Source organism: Brienomyrus brachyistius, chromosome 21, assembly GCF_023856365.1.
Source record: "Brienomyrus brachyistius isolate T26 chromosome 21, BBRACH_0.4, whole genome shotgun sequence".
Lineage (NCBI taxonomy): Eukaryota > Metazoa > Chordata > Actinopteri > Osteoglossiformes > Mormyridae > Brienomyrus > Brienomyrus brachyistius.
The window spans coordinates 11,315,029-11,337,719 of NC_064553.1; the positions used below are offsets into that span (position 1 = coordinate 11,315,029).

The window sequence follows — 22,691 nt, forward strand, 5'->3', positions numbered from 1 at the left end:
ACATAAATAAATCACCTTAAACCAGAAGTTGCACACCTATTGCTTGAAATTAAACCTTAATTCAAGAATCTAGGATGAATATAACCAAAGGATTATGCAAATAAGGCATAGCAGTTATCAACTCAGCGAAGAGCATATAAACCACCTTAGAACAGAAAATGCATTTAAATTAAGATAAATAATGGTATGCTGAAAAGGGATCTTAAGTTATCATAGTTTCTTAGGCCTACCTAAAAGCCAAAATGGCCTTTCTGCACCTCACCATATCGTTGCCACGGTATGAAGAGTTATTCACGTGTAGCAAACCGTTGATCATAAAAGTGCTGCGCTTCCTCCGGCGTGTTGAAAATGAGTGTTTCGTCGTCATGACGAACTCGTAACCGTGCAGGGTGAAGCAGCTGGAATCGCACATTCTTCTGCCACAGCAGCTGTTTAATATTTTTAAACGTAGCGCGTTTCCTGGCGAGATCGGCGGAGATGTCAGGATAAATCCTCAAAGTCGAGCCCTTGTATTTTGCTTCATTCTGTCTGGCCCATCTTAGCGCTTTTTCTTTCTCCTGGAACCTGTGAAAGCATATAACCAGTGGCCGCGGAGGTCTACCTTCCTGTGGCTTTGGACCAAGCGATCGGTGCGCTCGCTCTAGTTCGGGAGGCTTTTCAAAAACGTCCTGTCCCATAACTTCCATTAACATCTCAGACACGAATTTGACAGTGGATTGGCCTTTCTCACTGTTCTCTGGAACATTTAAGATCCTGAGATTTGCTCTCCGTGACCGGTTTTCCAAGTCATCAACTCGATCTAGAAGCGTTGCGTTTTGTTCTTTTAGAATTTTGATAGTTTTTTCGGCCGCAACCAGCGCCGAGAAGTTATCGCTCGCGAGTGTCTCCGTGGCACACAGGCGGGACTGGAAACTTGCCAACGATTCCGTTAAAGCATTCACCGATGCTTGAAGCGGCACCATGGACTCTTGAATCAGAGTTGAGATGTCTTCTTTTATCGAAGCTCGTTGCTTTGTTAACTCGTTTATCAGTTGGCTCATTGAGATACCGTCTTTATCCGCTGGGGTTTCTTCAGGTTTCCCTGCGCTAGCCATCATAGCTAATTTGCTAGCTATGCTGGTTCTCGTTGTTGGCGGGGTATTTATTGCTGCTTTGTGCTTGCTCATCTTGCCGAATCAATAACTTTGTACTAAGCACTTATTTTACACTTATAAAACGTTTTAGATTACTTAAATTGGATTGTTAGTTTATGTATTATCAGAAAATATCGGGAGCTCTGTCAACACGCGTCTTCACCTCACATTATCAAACCGGAAGTCCCTTTTGTGGTTTTACCAGTTCCTTTCCTTGATCGAATGACTCATCCAGCTGTTTCACATCAACATTAGTGACACGTGCATGATAATAGGAGACTGACCAATCCAGGTCCTTTTCATTTAAATGGTAGATCACAAATCCTTTCCTAGCTCAAAGTGTCCTTCCTGACATGGTTTATCTGGTCACCCTACATAAAGGCATACTGTAATAGGCTTCACTATTATTCATATCATATCCATTGCTGCACAACAGTATTTAAAACAAAATTATAGGATTCGCAATTACTTTGTTTAGAGCAAATTGTGATTTTGCCATTTCAGACAAGTGGAAGAGCTAACAGGGAACATTCTCAGAACTTCAGCTAACGTGGGCAGAGAACATTCTTACTGTAATATCATTTCCACGTTATTCATTTTACCAAAGTACCAATCCAGCCTTGATCCAGGACTTGAAAAGTGAGAAGCACTAATGCTACCTGCTGCCTAACCATGCCATTTATTGTCTTCTACACTATTATCCTTAGTTGTAGTAATGGAATAACATTCTGAAAACATCAGGAAAATCGGACACTTTGAATGTTTCCATTCCTCAATTGTGAAGTTTGGTAAATGTTCCCAGAATGAAAAATTGTTAGCTGGGTTGTTGGGGAAATTCAGGGTAACTGTCATCTCGGGCATAATGTGAGGATTCACTGCTGTGGTTCCAATAAATAACCTCCAAAGTCCATGTCCTCTTCCACCACACTGTCTGGGGCTCAGGATGATGAAACACTAGCTCTTGATTGTATATTTGATACAGCGATAAAAGGCGAGCTGGTCGTCGTGTTCCTATGCTAATGCTAACACTGTACAGAAGGCTCTTATTCTGCATGCCCAGACATGTCCAAAATAGTCCTGGATGACACAACACAGACACACGCACTCGGAATACTCCCCTAAAGGTTACTGCGTCGATCAGCAGGCAGCACTGCAAAGCCAGGGGCCCAACCATGTTTTCTGGGCCACACATCACCCCTACAGTATTAGGCTGCTTTACTGTAGCTACTTCCCAGCAGAGAACCCTTAAGAGATGTAAGACCCTTCACTTTGGTGCAGCTCTTTCATTCAGATGTGATTCTGTGATAAATCTAGAAGCACTTCCCCAAGTACTCACAACCCCAAGATACGGGTGTAATGTTTGGATTTCCACTGACGCGAAAATACATTATAAATGCCATGGACACTCCTCACAATGAATTTTTTTTTTCTGTCGGGCTATTTGATAATTGAAGTATCATAAAAATCTACTTCACGAATAAGTACTCTTTAAGGAGTAAGTTGGTGACTGAACACGATGTTCAGAGTTTGTAGGCCATCGGGATTTAAAATTTGGCGAAACCTGTGAGGTTAAGCTCAGCTCCGCACAAAAACAGGAAGAAGTAACAAAGCAGTCTGTGTGTACAGTGCTAACGGGCTGATTATATATTTCGGAACTGAATGCAAATTTCAGTCTATTTGACGACTGGGGGGGGGGGGGGGGGTTCAGTGTAAGCAGAGGGGAGCTGGAGGTTGCTACGGATGGTTGGCGTTGTACATACCACAGTGGCAGCCGTCTCCCAGGAACATCGGCTCAAGTGTGGAACAGCTGTGGACAACATGGCTGCTCGCCGATCTCCCGTGGTGGGCCGCCCAAGCTTCCAGCCCAGGGAAGGGGCCCTTCTGCCAGAGGCGGTCTCGCTCCGCGTTGGGCTGGCATTGCTAATAGGGCCTGGCGGCCTCTTGCTGCAAAGCCCTGGTCCAGCATTTATGGAGGAGAAAAATCCTTGGATGGATCTCTAGGCCTCACAACGGGGAGTGAAGAGCCAGCTTCCTGCCCCATCTGTCCTTACCCAAGAACTGCAGCCATCTATGACCGTCATACTCTTGTAGGTCTGGGCGCCTCGTTATATTAACCATTATAGTGGATACAATACTGTGCATAAACAGGCAGAATATGCAGGGGGAAATATTGAGACCAGTCTATTGAGCTTCCTTGTTTGCCCCATATTTGCATGGGTTTCCCCTTTGTAACAACTCGTTTCACGTACCTGCAGCTCTGATTTATCACCCTGTCGATTCTGGCCACAGTGTGCATGTCTGCCCGATGACAGACTTTCATCCCAATCAGGGCTTCCCCTACAGTAGGCTCCCCACTTCTTGCAATAGGCACCAGGACCACTATGGCCCAGGTCTAGGTAAATGGTTCCAGTAAACAGATGGAAAGATAGAATCACATATTTTTTTGAGGAGCTTACAGCTAGTGGGGTGGGAGAAAAATCCCAGCACCAAACAGTTTTAGGAACTTTTTCCAAGTGTTTTTGATCATTTATGGACTTTTAAAGACTGCAGCCAAAGGAAACCAAAATGAGTGCAAGTGAGACTCCACATGGGCTAACAGCACATTAGCAAATGATGCTACGTAAATACGAGATGCCTGTTGGCAGAGCTGGGTTGGGGTGGGGGGTGTCACACAGTGGTTGTTTGTTTGTGGCAGTTAAATCTTCAAAACTATGGTTTCTAAGGACTCTGTTTATTCACATGCAGGTTTTTCAGTTCCACGTAAACAAGTGTAACGTGATACACACTTTTTAAATACAGAAGTACATTTCATAATAATCAGATTTTTTTTCTTGGGTGGGGTGCAATAATTCTTTCCATTGAATAATGTAAAACTGATTAAAAAAGGCCTCCCAAAGAATGGAGATATTGCTTCTGACCACACACACACACACACACAATGTATGTATATAAAGGCACAAAGTGAAGTAGAATATGGTCCATAGTTCTACATACACAATATTTCTAGACTCAGTATTATGCAGGACAACATGGAGCAATGCAATACTGAAAACCTTATTTCAGTCCAGTACCTCTATTATTTATTTCAGTTGTATGCTCATAGTTTGGTACAAAATGTACATGATTTACATCCCAACAGACCTTGTGCATCACAGCGTTGCATGAGGATCATGGTGGGTGCCCCCCCCCCCCAAGCAACAGACCAACACGAAAGGCCTCTTTGGCCATGGAAAGGAGACCTGCAAGAGCGCAGAAGATGCACAGCTTTGGTTCCAGTTTGCGGCACTGGTCAGTGGTGTTTCCCATTTTAGCAGGTGGCTTTTAAAACAAAGATTAGTTGTTAGTGCTACTGCAGCTCCTGCAACAGGACGAGACTGTTTACCAGTTTTACACATAAAAGGCTCAGATGCTGGAAAAAAAAAAAAAAAAAACTAAATAAATTCGGCTGTCCAAAATAAAAACAAAAAAGTCTAATAAAGTGCAAAAGTATGGTGGTCTTTAAAGGATAAACACTTCATTCCAGCACACAGAGGTATCTGTAGTTCTCCGTGACAGACATGAGACAGACAACCCTGCAGAAGAGGGACTTAAGTTTAAAGGAGGAAAAAAAAAATAAAAACAACAGTGGGTCTTGAATAACGAACATTATGCACTGCGGGCTTAGAAACACGAGGTGCGACAGTCACCCTACATAAAGGAAGAGACAAAGGAATATTCCAACTTACAGTATTACAAAAGCAGATGAATGGAAATATTTAAACTTGGCAGTAATAAAAGTGAATCTACAGCAGGATTTGTTCCGTCCGAGTTGCCAATATTTCGTCGAGACTCAAGATTAAACGCTAAATCCAACAGTGTGCTTTAGATGAAAGAGCAAGTTAAACATGTTCAAGGAAATTAAAAACAGACAGATTAAGGTGCGGTTTTAAAGCCATGTTAAAATCACTAAGCAAAGAGGCAAATTTGGGCAAAATCCTATTCAATTTTTCCATTTAATTGGGGGGGACGACGACATTTTCTTCCCTATGAAATTTATTTTCCCCACAAAAATGTTAAACACAATTTACATAATATTTTAAACAAATATCTAAAATATGCTTAGTCCTCAGAGGCACTGACAATAACCACAACCTTCCCACATCTGCAGTGATGCTGTTGTCCGGGTCTTTTCAGACCCCAATATGCTCTGCCCCCATAACAGCATAGGTGGCATCTTCACTGCTGTTGGGAGTCGTGCTGCTGGAAGCGGTTCAGCTTGTCCGGGTGATTGGAAGCCATGTGAGAGAAATCTCGGAAAATGTCGTCGCAGATTTCGTCCCCTGAAACGAGAGAAGCCGCACATTAGGGGGGCTGGAAAACACTCAGCCGGTGACAGAAAGCCAATGGGGTTGCGTGAAACCTGACGCTAGGATTCCATGACCATGTGTGGGGCACCCAAACCAGCATGCTAATACTTTAAACTATATACACTGCGGCATGGTCCATGCATATCTATGCAGCACATGCGCACACACACTCATGGGAGTTTTACTTACACAAAAATGTTCTGGGTTAAAGCAACTAGAGGAGACAGGACCAACCAATCAGATGTCTACCTCCTCTACAATCTGATTGGTTCAACTCTTTGAACCAGTAATTTTTCCTTCTGCCCTAAGAACTTTTTTGCATAAGTAAAACTCCTACAACCCCCCCACACACACGCACAAACTTTGAGCCGAAGACCTCACGGGGCGAGGATGACGATGAGAACGGGGGCAGACACAAAGTGAGCGAAAGAAAGAGAGGCAGCCATACCTGAGGAAGTACCAAAGCAGGCCAGCAGGGGGTGGCAGCAGCATTTAGTAGTTTAGTGGAGGAGAGAGTAGAGCTAAGATCTTCACCGGCATTAAAGGAGAGTCACCGGTAAAGAGAGAGAGAGCTAGAGACAGTACCAGTGCCCCTACAGACAAGTGCTCCCCTGTACCCCACATCCAGCATAAAGAGGGCTCGGAAGACAGGAAAGAACACAGGACACAAGCTTTCGCATTTGTAACAACAGCGTTGTATTTAAAGTGCAGGATTTATGTACAAAAATACAGATGCATTGGCCTCAGAATCCCCACAACCACCCCCCCCAACAAAAAAGGCACAGACCCCCAGGGTCATCCCTTTTGGGAATCATATGCATAACAAACTGGTTATGATTAACTTCAGAGAAGCAGCCTGTGCAGGTATACAGCCTAAACGAGAGGCTGGGATGGTACAGAACTCCTCTGCAGGACACTGAGTGTAGAACCTTATTTGAATTCATTCATGAGGCATCCAGTTCCTTATCTCACTGTTTCTCGTACCAGTCCTCGGGGACCCTCATTCGATCCACGTTTTTGCTCCCTCCCAGCTCTCAGGGAATTGGGAGAAAGCAAAAACATGGACTGTCCAGGGGTTCCCGAGGACTCAGAAACACTGCGTTAACTCACAATGTTCCTTTGTTTTTAAATGTTTTTTATCTTAGTGTTTTTCATATGTTCTGAAGCATTAAAGACAAACCAGTAAATATTTCTATAATTAGATGAATTCTATATATTTTTTTCTAATTCCCTAATACATCTGCAGTCAAACAGCACAGTTGCAATGCTGACACTGAGTTTTAGGTAAATCAATACTGAGTGACAGCCCTGTACGTGCATCTGAGCTGGCCTGCCCCCTACAGGTAACACACGGGAAATGGGACATTGTACCGATGCCTCCTGGCAGACGTCTTATAAATCCTAATAGTTATATAACCTTTCAGAATGAAAAGATGACTGAGTGCATGTGAGAAAGGGTTGGACTCTAGTGCTGCTGCCATTGGAAGAGATTGCAGTTGTGTGCGGGCCGGCAAGACGTTCTGCGTAATGTGACACGTTAACGTGAGAGCGACATGAAACAGAACCACCATGACATAACTCCATGTGAGGAGGCAATGCCACTCCGTCTATGTCAGTGACTAGTGCTGTGCTACAGTTTCACTTCACTATGCATTCGTGTAATTCGGCACGGTTTACCCATGATGCCCTGCTGACTGTCACCGCACAAAGGAAAGCAGCCCCCCATGGGGCATGCAGGGTTAATGCGGCCCTTGGCTTTCCCATGATGCTCTAGGGCAGCCCCGGGAGTTAGGGGCCCCGATAAACCCCAGCCTCAGCTCTCCTCTGAGATGTTCACACTCGACTTCCTAGTTAGGAACTCCAGGAAAGCGCAGTAAGCACCAGGGGAGGAGTAAGGCACTGTTTTCAGGAGCATGGCCCGGGTATGCAGATCATAAGGGTTTAATACTCTTAGATAATAAAAACTGGAATATACCACCTTAAATGTCTATAGCACCCTTGTGCAATGTATTTGAATGACACAGTGATTTTTCAATATTGTTCGCCTCTCTGAGAGGCTACAGAACATAATCCCCATTTAATGTGTTACTCTGAAATACATCTACCTGGAACCACAGGGTCAACTAAAGATGTCCACAGGGTTCCAAACCAGCAGACCATGGAGAGATTTCAGTTTTTTTTTTCCTTCAGATTTACTGAAAGTGAAGTCATTGCCTTGATAACTAAAAGGCAATGGGGGGAAAAATCTGAGAGAAAAGACTACATGAAGATGACTAGAGGTACAAATCACTGTGTGCATCCATTAATGGGTTAATAATTCCCACAATGCAATGCCACTACAGCGGAGTAGCCCATTGCATTAGGGTTGCAGGGACATGGTCCAGGTCTCCCTGCATTCCCTGCTGTCTGGTAGTAAATATGGCTTGGGCGTGCCTGGTGCCGCCGCATGACCTGACCGGCATCGTCACATTATAAAAGGCTACTGTGGATGTGTGACACTAGCAGGTCTGGTCTGAGCCGGCCACAGTCCGCAGGGGGTTAGGGCTCTTCTAGCTGCAGGCTTATGAACTCCTGTATGCACTTCCTATACTGCATCTCCGTGTGGCTGTTGGTGGGATATTGACCTGACTGTCCGTAGGGCCCCTCCGCCTCACGCATCTCCTCGCTCATCTTGGCCAGACGCAACCTACGGGGGAGGGGGGTTGACAGACACATTAAAAACCTCAAACATACAAATTCCCTTGACATACAGCATTCTGAAGGATTTCAACTCTCATTCCAGGCAGCTGGATTTCATGCATATTTTAAAATATTTGTATAGCTTTCCTTATTTAGGCAAAAAGCCTAAGTACACTCAAATTCTATAGTGAGACCATGAGCCGTCTCAGTGCCACTTTACAATAAGGCTACCCTCATAAAGGGATTATAAATGGTTTATAAGCAGGTTATTAATTAGGTTGTAACACTCTATAAATCATTGCTAGACAATTATAAACAAGTTATACCACAGTTTTCTTATTATTAATGAGTTACTACCACTTATAAGTGGCAAAGGGGAGCCTTATTGTGAAGTGGTACCACCGTCTCCTTGTCCCACTCAGCAAAAATGTATCCCAGAATGCAACGCGTATATATCTTAAAGACTAAAATGTGACAGTGGTTACACTGCATATGTCTAGCACTTGTTGCACTGTAAATCCCTGTGTGAAACCGTATTGCCGCTGGTGGCAGAAAGGCAAGGATGACTTTTACGAAGTAACACTGCCACCTGCTGGTTGCTCACTGTCATTTCCGCACAGAGCTCCACTGAGAAAAGCATATCACATATACTGAATATTAGGACAGATGTGTAGAGCCCAGGTACACTGCTAGTTCACATCCATATATCAGTAGCTGCTCAACCATGTGAGGAAGGGGCTACTTATTGTTACTTAGTAATTGAGCATTTTGTGTCTAACGGTTGCACCCGTGGGGCCACTTACAGTGTGACAATGTCCGCGTTGGCGGCATCCACTGCGATTGAGAGAGGGCTCTTCTCATCCGTGTCCACGGCATTCTGGCTGGCTCCGCGCTTCAGGAACAGGCACACCTGGCTGGGCCATGATAGACCGACTCAGGATGTCATCTCGCAGCAGAAAAGGGCTTGTTACATTGTTACAGTATTAAGTGGATAATCTGTTACAATTACTATTAATCGGTTATAAATGTGTTCTTTGTAGAGCTGCAGCACGGAGCATGTTCTAAACTGAGGAATGAAATGACAATCGACCAAACAGATCAAGCCAGAGAGGTCTGACAGTGCGTGATTTAATTATGAATCGTTAATATTGACCATCCTGGTCCATAAAAGCTAAACGCAAACCAGCATGTTTCTGCTGATCATGTTTGGGGCCAGCCCACCAGTGAGTCATCGAGCTCATGTCTAGCGGTGGGGGGGGCGGGGACCTTACCCGGTGTGGCCCAGGATGGTGGCATGATGGAGGGGTCCACGCCCGCGGATGTCTGGCTGATTAACGTTCGCGGCGTTCTGGAGCAGGAACTCGCAGGTGACCAGGGACCCCTGGAACGGGTGGGGGACAAGCAGATGCAAAGATGTAGCCCTATGCGATACAATATCATCCAGGACATCCACCATTAATTAGCAGGTGTAGCAAATAACCAATGAGTGTATAAACTCGAAGACTCGAGAGGTGCCCAGTGCATTGTGGGATATCCTCATAGCCTCCCGTTGCTATATACGCGGATGAATGGTGGATCTAAGGCAAGAGGGAAGGAACAGATCTGGTAATGGGCACGGGGAGGTGCGTATGGGGTGGGGTGCTCACCCCCTGCACAGCCTGGATGAGCGGCGTCCTGTTGTCCTCGTCGGAGTTGGCCCAGTTGACATCGGCGCCGTAGGCCAGAGCCTCGGCCATGTCGGGAAGGCTGCACATGCGGGATGCCCAGTATAGCTGCAGGTCCGGAGAGGCCTCGCCAGGTTCCGGGAAGAGGGCAGAGCCCGAGCATGGCAGCACCAGTGTCGGGGGGGCCTCTGCCGCCTCTGCAAAGCGACGTCCAGTTTGTCGGTGAAATGCTTCCTGTCTCTGTAGCGCTACCGCTAATGCTAACAGTATTAATCCTACTTAGGATGTTATGCCTACTGGGGACCAATCAGATTTCAGCAGGGGCCAGTGCCCTGAACACGCCCCTCTGCTGCCACAGTGCCTACAGCTCTCACCTGCTTCACTCAGGCTGTTGGCAGAGGGCGTAGAAGCCAGCATCTCACGACTCCCATTGGCGGTATTCTGGAAGCCACTATCCGTACTCCGAACTACCAGGGAGGAGGGAGGAGGGTTTGAGTTAGGGGGCCATTTAATCACGAGACTGACAAATGTGTGCTTCAGGTTTACTTCCCATTTAGTGGTGGAGCTGTCAGTCCTTTACTCTGACAAGCATTCGGACCAATGAGGATCAGGGGGCGTGTGCCGATGAATGAGTGACAGCAAATGCGAGCCAATCAAGCGGTTTAAGAGACCTCATCAGCGAAAGGTGACAAATACAGAAAGCACAGCCTCAGCTTGGAAACCAGAAGAAATCAGCAGTGCTGACCAATGACGCCCAATCGCAGAAAGAAGGGAACAATGGGGGAGGGGCAGCAGCTTAGGTGGGGGGGAGGCGGGAGGGACTGCGTTACTTACTGTTCCTCAGCTTCGAGGACGTGTCAAAGTAGGAGAAGAGAGAGTCAAGCTCGTCAGGACAGAAGAGAGAGTCGCGCCTGGCCTCCCCACTGCCGGCTACCACTATGCAAGGCCGGGGTTCAGGGGTCAGAGGGCCAGACGCAGAGGTTGGGTGAGGGGGATTATTAAAGATGCAGCAGGCAGGTCAAATATATGAAGGGAAGCAGAGAGATTGATCCGCAGAGCCAGGGAGGAAAAAAGGTCTGTTAGTGTACAGGAGGAGTGCAGAGTTAGTGTCAGCAGAGGATGCGAGGCTGCTTTACCTGGTGTCACCACCAGGGGGCTTACCTGAGGCACTGGAGGCAGGCCGCAGTACGGGGGTGGCTGGGGGCGGCCGCGGGGGCAGGTGTTCCTGGCTACCGCTTAGCTGGTTTTCCTGCTTGCTGAGGACCAAGACCTTTGACCTCAGCTCAGAGGGTGACGGCTTTCGGACGAACCTCTTGTCAACGTACTTCGCGCGGATATATGCTTCGATCTCTTGCCTAGGAGGGACATCGGGACAATGGATGAGATGGATCCAGGAGAACCAGACAAACACACACGTTATTAACCAAAACACCCAGAATTCTGTGCGGTACCTGGGGTCCCCTGGCTGAGGTTTCCTGGCACCCAGGTGTTCCCTGTGGGCCTCGTAGATCTGGTTCACCACCCTGTTCCCCAGCTCACACATCAGCTGCAGAGATGGAGTCAACCTGCTCTTAGAAGCAGCACTGGCCAACATGTACTGGCCATGTGCTACACTATCATGTACGAAGGCCCAGGATGGAACTCCATCGAACACCCAGCGACATTCCCTCCTAACATCAGTCCAAAATATTGTGGCAATACAAAACCAATACCTCCCACCATGCACTCTGATGACTTGCGTTGATTTTTGCTCAGCAACATTACCCAGAAATAGAATGCAGGGGTTCACATAAAAGCCCCCACTTTCTGAGACTGCAAGTACGGCAAGCCATAAAAGTCAATGTGCTTGTTATGCACATTGACTGATGACAGGTCTCCCCATGACCGATTAAATGCCAACAGGCTGCCTGATTAAGGGACCTCGATTGAAATCCCCCAAAAAAACCACTAGCACTTCCTTTAAGGTATCGGAGACGTGACAAGTTCAGGGACAGTCTGCTAACTGTGCAGGATTTTAATAACGGTCAGCTAACCTTCAGTAACTCTGGTTCCCAGCTATCCAAGGTGAGGGACCGGACCTTGGAGAAGTGAACACCCAAACTCCTAAGGGCACACGGTGACGCAGAAATCAGAACCACAGACGATCTTAGTCATGTTAAAAATCGATAATATCAGTGTGGAGCACGGGGGAGGAGATACCTGTGTATTCCAGAACATTCTATGCAGAGCGTGATGCCGAGGTTGATGCTGGCCCAGCAGGGGTCAGCCTGGCCACAGTCGCAGCAGATGCCGTTTCCGGGAATAGCTAGAACCCGCTGCAGCGCGCTATCGCCTTTCAGGCTGCGTTCCCGTGGCTCCCCACCGGAGTCCAGGCTTCCCGTGGATGTGGGCGACTTCCTGTCCAGCTTCTGCACAGAAGGATTCCAACATTGGGCAGATAAGGAAAATGCACGTGCGTGCAGCCTTGGAACACAACAATGCAATTAGCTCCGGCGAGCAAATAGGCACACACACACACACACACACACACACACACACGACCAGTCACATGGCCAGATACCCATGCTGGCAATTAGAATTTATTTGCAATACATGCGGAAACAAGAATGAACACATTGTTTCTATCAAACAGAAAAGGTGACATGTAATCACAAGAGGAACACATATTATACATCTGCATGCACAATACATTTCTATGGACATAACCCTAATCCCAGCAATGACAACCTTAACCCCCACCCAGCCCTATCCTTAACCATGAGTAACCAAACTAAATACTTTGTTTTTTGATTGCAGTCACAGATTTTTATACTGAGTTTCTCCTTGACAGAACCAAAAAAAAAATGGACCCCACAATGTCAAAACAACAGGTTTTTATTTGGTCCCCCCCCCAACGTAACATATAACGTCGTCTGTGTGTGTGACTGACCTCCGCATCCTCCCCCTTCTCCCTGAAGGCCGTGGCGATGCTGCTCTGAACGGCCTTGATCCAGGCCTGTCGCAGCTTCTCGGAGTCAGCCTGCATCATGCAGCTCCTGCCACAGCACGACAAATGGGCTCAGTCAGCTCTCAGAGCAGAGCCCCCCCCCGCCCACTGCAGTCAGGCGCCCTGCACTCACTTGGTCGGGGACACCACCTCGAAGCAGAACCGCCGCTCGATGTCCTCGCAATGCTTGACTGTGCACAAGCGCAGGTCCTCCACCACTACAGTGGGGTTGTCCTGTGAGACGGTAACCAAGCTGGGTCAACGCCGATGCCTCGCCCCCCACCACACGTCCTTACTCACCCCCTATTTACAACATCCACACTTTACATCACCTAAGATACAAAATTACCCAAAGAATGCGACCAAATAAAATTTAGGTCACATGATCCGGCACCACAGGCTTTGAACCTGACTTCATTTTGAATAGAACATCGTTTCAATTTAAATGACAACCCAGCCCTGCTAGGCTGTAGTTCGGCTTTATATCCCCATTTCCCTACATGCTGGATAAAAGACAGCAAGACTTACCTTAAATTTCTTCTGGTAAACTAGTTGATTGTTCTGAATGGAGAACCAACGCCTACATAAACACAAGTATTAATTTTCGTTCCTCTCCCCAGAGCAACAACATTTCAAAGTAACAGAATCACAAAGAAAATGTTAAACATAAAATGATAATGGAGAATTTATATTTGTAGGATAAAGTTAGAGGGAAGGTAAACAGCTCCATTAGGTGCTGCAACACCGTGTCTTAATGTTAAGAGGTCCGCTTTATACAGGCCGTTAGTAAAATAAACTGTAATTGGTCAAAGTAGACAATATGACTGTCGATGCAGCGAATGGCCTTCAAGATTAGAGAGCTGTGACAGAAACTCCTCTCTGCAGTTACTCTGCCTGTTTTTGGCTGTTTCATTACAGCACTCGACCGAGGCCTGGCAGATGAGTGTTATACAGGATCACTGGCGGGGGGCGCTAAAGGGGCATTTCAGCTGCACAAATGCAGTGATGAAGTGAGTGATGTTCAGAGGGTGTGTAATGGGACCATAATATAGCAAAATATAGCAATGAAAAGAGAGCGCAGAGTGTTTCAGTGAGACTATACTCCATTGGCACTTGTACGAAAAGTTGTTCTTTGGAGAAGAGTGGGAAGGTTTCACCAAAACCACCCATTGCAACAAAACCACCCGTTAATTCCATTAACGCTCATTAACGGCAAAAATTGTGGGGCAATTATTAATGATGCAATTCTGACTAATATATGGAGTGTGGGGGTGGCATGGTGGTGCAGTGGTTAGCACTGTTGCCTCACACCTCTGGGACTCGGGTTCGAATCTCCGCCTGGGTTATATGTGTGTGGAGTTTGCATGTTCTCCCCATGCCGTCGTGAGGTTTTCTCCGGGTACTCCGGTTTCCCCCCACAGTCCAAAAACATGCTGAGGCTAATTGGAGTGCCTTGTGCCCATTGCTTCCGGGATAGGCTCCAGACCCAGTAGGATAAGCGGTTTGGAAAATGGATGGATGGATATGGAGTGTGATAGAAGAGGTGTGTTAAGGGTCATTACAAAACACTGGGCATGCATGAGAAAAATGAATATTACTAAGAGTACTGTATTGGGTATAGGTATGTTATAAATACATGTCAAAAGAATACATTTCGATTCATACATGCTTTGGTGATAGTGGGAGGAGGGGTTTAGTGATGTTATAGTGGATCTGGCCCATAAGACTACTCGTGTTAAACATGTGACATGATTCAGAGTGGTGATTGGCTACTGACATCGCCACTGAGTCAGCGCTGGCAAAAACTAGCCAAACCCACAATGCCAGCAGACAAAGGGTGACTGTTCTGCATCTAGGTGGGTCTGTATGGGAGGGGGCAGGGGTCAAAAACCACAGAAGTTAAAAAATATATATATAGTGGTGTACCTGGTGTGAGTGGCTTTTTTTCTGTCGTGTGACAAATAGCAGGAAGGGCCAAAACATGAGGGGCGATTCAACACACACACACATACACACAGATGACAGACAAAAGATACAAACATGGGTCAATATGTGCACAAGCCAGTGATGAGAAGCTGCAGAAAAAAAAAGAATTAAAATAAAATAGGTGAAATGGAAAAAAAAAAGCTTACATCAGTCAAGTACAGCGATACACATGCAGCTGATGGTGAACTGGTTTAAGTGGATTAAATGGTTCTACACTACCACAGTTATTAACTTTGTGAATGGTTCAAGAGTCTTTACTACTGATAATGATGCTAGATGAACTTGAAGAGTCACTATCCAGCAGACATCTGCTCATTGACGGTACGGCTAAGCTAATGCTAAGGAGGCTTCCGTGCACCACCTTGCAGTAGAGCCACCATTGGAGAAGCTGCTTGTACTGTACAATGAGATGTTTCCATTTCAAGGACAATCCGTTGGGTGTTTGGGCCCAGATGTAAAATTGTGTAGGAAACATTATAGAATCTCAATGGGCGGCCCCCAACTTCCCCACGCCAGCCACATGAATGTGAACAGGTGAGTGGGCAATAGTTGGGTGATCCCAAAAACGTGTCCGGAAGCCTACCTGTTCCACGTTTTGAAGGCATTGCTGGCCCTTTTGAAGAGATAGCCTTCCATTGCGATACCATTATCCGTGTCCACATTGTACTCCAGCTTGGTGTCGTCATTGGAGAAGTCCTGCCGAGAAGAACGGGCAGATGAACCAAAGACAGTACTGGCGCCCCGCTGCAACTCAGAGGCAGCCCTTCTCACCTTCCAGAGGAGAGACCAGGCCAGACCCTCGGCGAACAATGTCTCATTCATTACAGTGAGGCAGTTCATTAGCCAAGTGTTTGAGGCTGATCCAATCAGCCCCCTACTGAGGTCTGAGATCAATCATGCATCCATCCGTGTTCTATCAGCTTACCCCAGTCAGCATCACAGTTCTGATATTTAATCAGCAGGCTGCTACAAGAACCATTTAAAACTGAAAAAAAGGGACACAAAGATCATGACTAAAGGTCAGAGGCGGGGGTCTCGGACCCGGGGAGAAAAACAAGGATGAATTTCCCCCAGGATTTTAATTTGGGTACATTCTTCCACCCAATAAACAGATCTTTGTATTAAACTATGAAGTCGTGTCCTTCCCCAATATCAAACTGATCGCCGCTGATCCAAGGTTATTAGTGCTAAAAGTTAGCGGCACAGTGTTATTCATCAAGGGCATGTGGCCAAGATATGCTAATATAGCTGGGTGAATGAATTACACATGTAAGATGATACCTGGGGCAGAAACAGAGCCTGCAGGATTGCTGTGTTGAGTGCGCCCCAATAGTAACGTCCTATCAGTAAACCCCAGGCAGTCATCAGCCTCCAGCCAACAGCCCCAGTAACATGATCTAGGCCACGAGATCTACAGGAGATTGCTACACTGCTCCACTAACACAAATGTTTTGTATGGTTCATCTTACCCGCCCCTCTGTTTGGTTACCATATACCATCCCCCCCCCCCTCAGACTGATGTAATCCAAACCTCCAAACCCAACCGAATCTCCTGAAGCTTCTAGAAATGGGTATAACCTAAAGTGGCTCAAGCAAAGATGGATCCAATCGTGCTTTCAGAGTGTTTGAGAAAACCTGGCCTGTGTGTGACCATGGGTCAACTGCGAAGGCTCACATTTCCCTGTAGTGTATTCAGACAACACTGAAGGGCTGACGACCCCTAAGAAAAGAAGAGCAAAGGATGCTTCTAGACATTTAGCTGCTTCTTCTTGATGGCTCAGCTTTTATAAATGCAGCGCCGTCGCAGAAACCTCTGAAAGGCCAAATACACAAGCTGCATAAGTGAATCCCTTGGGTTACAAAGAAAAATGTTTAATTTCAAAACCCATGAAATTTGCATCAGTAGACACAGCCATAAAATGCAGTTTGTACCCAAACATCTGCCAGAGCAGCTAAATGCTTTGATCGTTCTTTAGTTCTGAGTAAGAGCCTTCTCCATGAGCCCAAAGTTCCATCACGTGGCAACATTTTCCAAAGTTCCCTGCCCCTGGGACAGTCAGACACGTTTCCTGGACCCCCCCTCCAGTCCACCGGCATGTTGGTACACCTCCTACTGCCATGGCCTATTTTGAGGAGACTGTTTTTAATTCTGGCTAGCTAACGGGTTCTGGGCTGCGACTCAACATTGATCGCTCCAATAGGCTCCGACAATGCTGCCAAGCCCCACAGCCACAATGCCACCACAGGGGTCCGTGAAGCCGTAAGACCTGGGGATGTGCTCAAGTTGGATATTCCTTGCATCATTCTTCAGACACCACTCATCTTCCTATTCGCCTCCTGTTCTCCCCACATGCAAAGCTCAGAAACACAGATCTTGGGGAGAAAAACGACTCAAGATACAACCGTCAAGGGTCACTTGATACCTAAAAATCATGTGCGGATCCTAGATGACTCATTGTCGAAGACAAGCGCATCTACCGCAACAATGTAAGGATAACAGCACAAGTTATCTCAAGTCCTCTTGAGGTAACTGACAAGAACATCTGCACTCACATATTCTACATGAATTTGTTGGAGATTAAAACAACCTCCCTCCGAATCAGGAGCCAGGACGTCAGTGAGCCTGGATACCCTACATTTTCCAGCCTGAGCCAAGCCCTCTTTCAGAGCCGGCTGCCCTCTGCCCCGTACCCAGAGATGGGATACACTTACCAGATACCACACATAGTGGAACCGGCTGAAGATCTTCATGGCTGCTAACATGCACTAGCATTAGGGTTAGCCCTGTGCTGTGCCAGGCTATCACCTCCTGCGGCCAAGCCTCCGCCTGTCTGCTGCAGGAGTTGCGTACATGTCTGCTCACTTTGTGTAAGCGTGTCGGGTGCCCGTGCGCGTGTGTGGTCATTCCAGGGGAGGGGCTATAAAATTACCAGCCCACCCCCAGAACACCCCTCAAGCTCCGGCCTCACTGCCACTTCCTGCCCCTCCCATGAGGCCAGAGATGCACCAAAGGTAACAAACAAGTAGGAAGATGCCAGCTATCACTACATGCAGGACTGCAGTGACACTTTCATCAGCATTAATGGGATTTTCATAATCATTCTTGACCTGAAATGCGTGGAAAAAAAGTCTATCCTAATGTTGCTTTTCCATTATCTTTTATGCATTTGAGATTCAAAATTTTAGTTCAGCAAAGGCTCTCTGTAGAGCAGCAAGCCCCGGGCTCTTTCAGAGAAGCACAGGTGCAAAAAAAAAAAGAGGGAGAGAAGAGGAACTTACCTGCAGAGCGGCCTGAGAGAGCAGAGAAGAAACAGAGAGAAGCAGGTTAAACATGTATACAGAGGGAATGGGATAGCAAAGGAGGAAGAGGAAGAGGCAGAGACAGAGGACATAAAGGAGATAGCATAGTTGCTATCAAATACCACAAGGTGGATGCAATGTGTATTTATGAAAAGAGCTTAAAGGACACCTTTACTTTCGATTCACCCATTTGAGACCAGTTCCGCTGTCTGAAACAGATCAGGCAACAAGAGCCATCGCTTCCTGCACGTCTGAATAATACATGGTGGGGGATTAGGCAGAACTGCCCTGCGATCCAGTGTCAGTTTTACGACGGCTTGTTACCCCTCTGTGGGGAGCTGGTGGCTTATTCCAGACTCACACTCACAACAACAACTAATAAATCCTGTATGGTATTTATTGCCATTCTGGAACTTCTCATAATAGAACTTTTATATCATAAACAGGGGAAGGCCAAGAGCAGCTGGTTGAGAACCACGTGCTCTGCAGGGGCCTTGTAATTCCAAAGATAGCCAGGAGGTGGCGGTGTTGTACCTTCTGCTGGATGGTGGAGTGTTTCTGCTCCATGTCCCGCTTCTCCTTGGCAGCATCTACAACCAGCTGGTCCAGCTTAAAAAAAAAAGCATCTCTTAATATTTTACCCTTTCCCCCAGATTCATCCCGAAACTATTGGATGAAACGCACACACAGTTCACACTGATTAAAGTCAGTTCATATCGGCCTGTTATTCTCACCATAATCAAAGGCCCTCAAAGACTAATTATAATTGTCAAGGCAGCATTTACTGACCTCGGGAAAAAATAAATATAGATAAAGACTAATCATTAAATGAAACAGTCTTGCGTAAGAAAGTGTCTTCAAAAATCTCTTCAAAACTGCTTTATTGACAATCTTAGTTTGAACAGTGAACCGTTTCAGTCTGGTTTTCCTTTCTTACGGCTCAACCGAACACCTTTTCACGCACCGATATCCTAAACACAGGAGCTGATCAAAATATGACCTCAGAATAAAATTCTATTATCAAACTTTCACTTCCCAATATACTCCCCATTTTACAAAATTAACTGGAAAAATATAAGAAAATAGAAAGTGTCATGCAAAAGCATCTTCTTCGTGAAAGCTAGTTTTCTGTCCATCATAATGGAGCAAAGTCACATAGATAATAGCTAATAACAAGCTTTGGTACATCAGAGTAACACGGGTGGCAATTTATGCTTTTGCAATATAGCTTGAAAATACCCATCTATCAGTCTACATCATTTCATGTGTTCATATGTGAATTTTGACGACTTGATCATGTCTATTTGTTAATCCACTGAGAAGCCGAGTCCAGTTCAGTCCAGTTCAATCCAGTTCAGACCAAACCTGCCTTCACCACAACGTACTACAAACCAATTGAGTCCCTGATCTTGCCCTCTAATCCATAGCATATTTCCCATGTCAAACTAAAGTATTCAAGCTCTCTTTCCCTTCTTAATAGATCAGGGAAAATCCACTCTCCCGCACAGTCGCAATGTCCAGTTCAATTTCTCTCACTGTCAATGACCTCCTTGGATCCAGCAATTCATTTTTGTCCTCAATATAGGACATTAAATTTTTTGCTCATGTCTCTCATACTGTACATGGTATTCTGTTAAGTCCTGTTGTTCCTTAAAAGGACATGTGGTGACATCACATGTGTGAGTGTGCTGTTGCCAAATTCCTCTTCCAGTCAAATCAATATTTTTAATCAATATTTAAAAGATTCCCCCTTGGATCTCAGAAGGACATTGTACAGCTCACTATGATTCCTTCAGACAGAAAAAGAATAAGATGCTTTCTGTCACACTTCGGTAGCAGACTGCAGCGTCGCTCCTTCCAACCCCCTGTTTGGCCCACTGCTCTCATCTCCTCCAAATCCTCCCTGCTCAGTCTCTCCACAACCTGCAGCCTCAAGGTCTCTGACGGCAGGCGCTCCATGACACACATTCACACACCTCTTCTCCTACTTCCAGCATCTGGGCCCTGGGGAATGTCAGGCCTTTCCTTTGCGTGCAACCCACCCCAGGCGCTAACCTCACTTCCTCTTTTTGTTCTGAGAAATAGTGACATCACGGCCCCCTTTCAAGTATGCCTCAAAAATTTTGTATAAACACAGTGCCTCCCCCAAACAATTTCTTCAAAAACAAAGCCCTCCCACCACATACAAACATGGAAAATGCACATTTCTCCTCATGATAATTTTAATGAATGTGAGCAAATTAGAATTGTTCCCGATACGCGGAGGAACCAAAATTAACTACTCTATCTTCAAATCGTTCTAAAATCCTTGCAGTTCCTGGTCTGGCCAGAGTGAGGCAGCCTACCTGGGTCCCCAGCTCTTTCATCAGAGGCCGGAGCTCACTGAAGAGGTCATAGCCCTGATGGAAGAAGGTCAGGTGGGCATGCATGAAGGACAGCATCTGCAAAGGGAGCGCACGGCATTTCAGGTGAGAGGGACAGGATCCAGAGGAAGCCTAACCCTAACCCTAACCCTGCCCATTCCGACAGCTTCATGATCATCAAAATGATCACACACACACACACACACACACACACACACACACACACACACACACACACACACACACACACACACACACACACACACACACACACACACACACACACACCAGTACAGCAAATCAGCATCCATCAAATCACACACCCAACCACTGGGACTGGCGACTTACAGACTTGAGAATTTCAGACCTTCTCTTGGACTGGAGGACATTTATCTGAAGAAGAAAAAACAGACAGAATGTGGGCTTAGAAACACCACTGATCTCCATCCAGCACATGGACAATCACACAGATTACTGCCCAGTTGATCTACATAGTTCAATCGCTTCTCTCACATGACCCAAGGTTTAACTCTTCAACAACCAAATAAAAATACTTATTTCTGGGGGCACGTTCAGTGTACAATCCTCTCTTCAGCTTCTACCTCTAGAACAATTTTGTACAAATTAACATATCTTGTGCTGCATAGCCACATGAAAGACCAATCACTGGTCTCATATTATCATGAAACTCTATTGTCATATAAACAGAAATAAACGACTGCAAACAAGATCAATGGTAGTTCAAGCACCATTTGATTTTGTGGAAAATATTATTCCTGCAGTATCGCACAAATTACAGAACATGTGCAAAATCTGCAGAGGAATCAAAGGTTCAACTACGCTTTCATTAAATGGATGCATTCTAGAATAAGCATTTTCAGCATGTACCACACTGCAGGTACTTCAGCTTGATGTTGTTTAACGTTTATAAATCTAGCCAAATTCAATATTAATCACGTCCATCTGATTTCTGTAACTGAACATTACAGTGCCCCCTACTGGTACACCGATAATATTGCATACAAGACTCAGGGTTTTATGAAATGTCATCCACAGGGAAGTCTGTCAAATAAATAAAAAAAATAAATAAGAATGGCCATGACTCAAGTGCCTGTCTGGTGTCTGTGTGAAACCGCATAAACACCCAACAGTGCTAAGCTGAGCTGGTCAGACAGACAGACGGGTCCTAACCACCATAGGAACAGGCCAGGCTGCTTAAAGTTCACCTCTTCAGTCTGTAGTGGGAGGCAGACTGTGTGCTTGGGATTACTGCTCTATTTCTGAAAACGTGAAGAAGACCACACCCATGGAAACAGGAAGGAACATGGCAGAGAAAGGGGAATAGAGGAGCTTTTCTTTTCTAAAGGCAGACAATCTATATAGAAATGTTACGAATCTGAAATCCCTGCGATTCATAATTTACAGCTCCAGTGATTCAACCCTAAGAATGATAATTTAATAAAATAATAAGGGGATAACTTTATATTTCCTATACAGACCATAGCGAACCCAATAAAAGTATTACAGGAGTCCTTTATAGGCTGGTCATGTGCAGCACTGCATTCTGCATGCGGCACAGGGTGAGCACTGAGGGAAATGCAGCACTGGTACAGAAGCATACTGATCTGTCGGACCACTTCTAAGGCCAGTGGAAACCAGTTAGCATGTGACTCTGCACACCATCCTGTTTGCAGTCGGTGTTATTCTCACCCAAATACTACAAACTTCGCTTGGGGATACAAAGTTGCAAACTTTCCTAATCTTTCAGCAAAAGCCCCGATTAAAATGGAAAAATGACCTCAATGCAAGTTTCTATACAAGTAATAATGATGCAATTTCCTGTAAGGCGGCACTCAGATCTTAAAGGGCCAGCGTGAGGCTGCCGCCCGGCCCAGTCTATTTGCAGCCCTTCAAAATGTTTTATTCACACAACATAAACGAGAAAATGTTTAGTAACCTGCAAGCTAAGCTGTCAAAAATCATCCGTAAAGAGGGAAAGTGGTTAGGGGGGTGTAGGGCAGTCAGAGATGTGTATGCGTCTCTGGGGGGGGGGGGGGGGGCGGGGTGGTATTTACCACATGGTGGGCACCAAATGTCCCCACAATGAGGTAAAACCAATTACTTTTTAGCTTGTGGGGACATTTTTCAGGTCCCTACAACATAAACCTCAACTTTATTAAAATCTGTGACTACAATCAAAAAAACTAAAAACTAAAAACGCCAAAAGTCTTTTA

At 45.8% G+C, this 22,691-nt stretch overlaps 1 protein-coding gene across 4 annotated transcripts in view; it reads right to left on the minus strand.

The window, feature by feature from the left end:
- Window positions 1-3,845: 3,845 nt before the first annotated feature.
- acap2a (ArfGAP with coiled-coil, ankyrin repeat and PH domains 2a) overlaps window positions 3,846-22,691 on the minus strand; it is a 38,346-nt gene continuing 19,500 nt past the window's right edge. Inside the window, exons 7-25 of one of the 4 annotated variants that reach the window (XM_048989062.1) lie at window positions 20,806-20,850; window positions 20,440-20,535; window positions 18,629-18,703; window positions 15,378-15,490; window positions 14,735-14,755; window positions 13,337-13,388; window positions 12,942-13,042; window positions 12,752-12,857; window positions 12,022-12,230; window positions 11,856-11,925; window positions 11,274-11,368; window positions 10,984-11,177; window positions 10,657-10,758; window positions 10,197-10,289; window positions 9,805-10,019; window positions 9,430-9,539; window positions 8,962-9,072; window positions 8,104-8,165; window positions 3,846-5,452 (exon numbers count right to left, since the gene is read on the minus strand). In XM_048989062.1, coding sequence (XP_048845019.1) covers window positions 5,349-5,452; window positions 8,104-8,165; window positions 8,962-9,072; window positions 9,430-9,539; window positions 9,805-10,019; window positions 10,197-10,289; window positions 10,657-10,758; window positions 10,984-11,177; window positions 11,274-11,368; window positions 11,856-11,925; window positions 12,022-12,230; window positions 12,752-12,857; window positions 12,942-13,042; window positions 13,337-13,388; window positions 14,735-14,755; window positions 15,378-15,490; window positions 18,629-18,703; window positions 20,440-20,535; window positions 20,806-20,850 — 1,974 coding nt within the window. In that variant the 3' untranslated portion in view covers window positions 3,846-5,348. The remainder of the gene's footprint in view (window positions 5,453-8,103; window positions 8,166-8,961; window positions 9,073-9,429; window positions 9,540-9,804; window positions 10,020-10,196; window positions 10,290-10,656; window positions 10,759-10,983; window positions 11,178-11,273; window positions 11,369-11,855; window positions 11,926-12,021; window positions 12,231-12,751; window positions 12,858-12,941; window positions 13,043-13,336; window positions 13,389-14,734; window positions 14,756-15,377; window positions 15,491-18,628; window positions 18,704-20,439; window positions 20,536-20,805; window positions 20,851-22,691) is intronic. The other 3 variants (XM_048989063.1, XM_048989064.1, XM_048989065.1) reach the window with 3 other exon arrangements.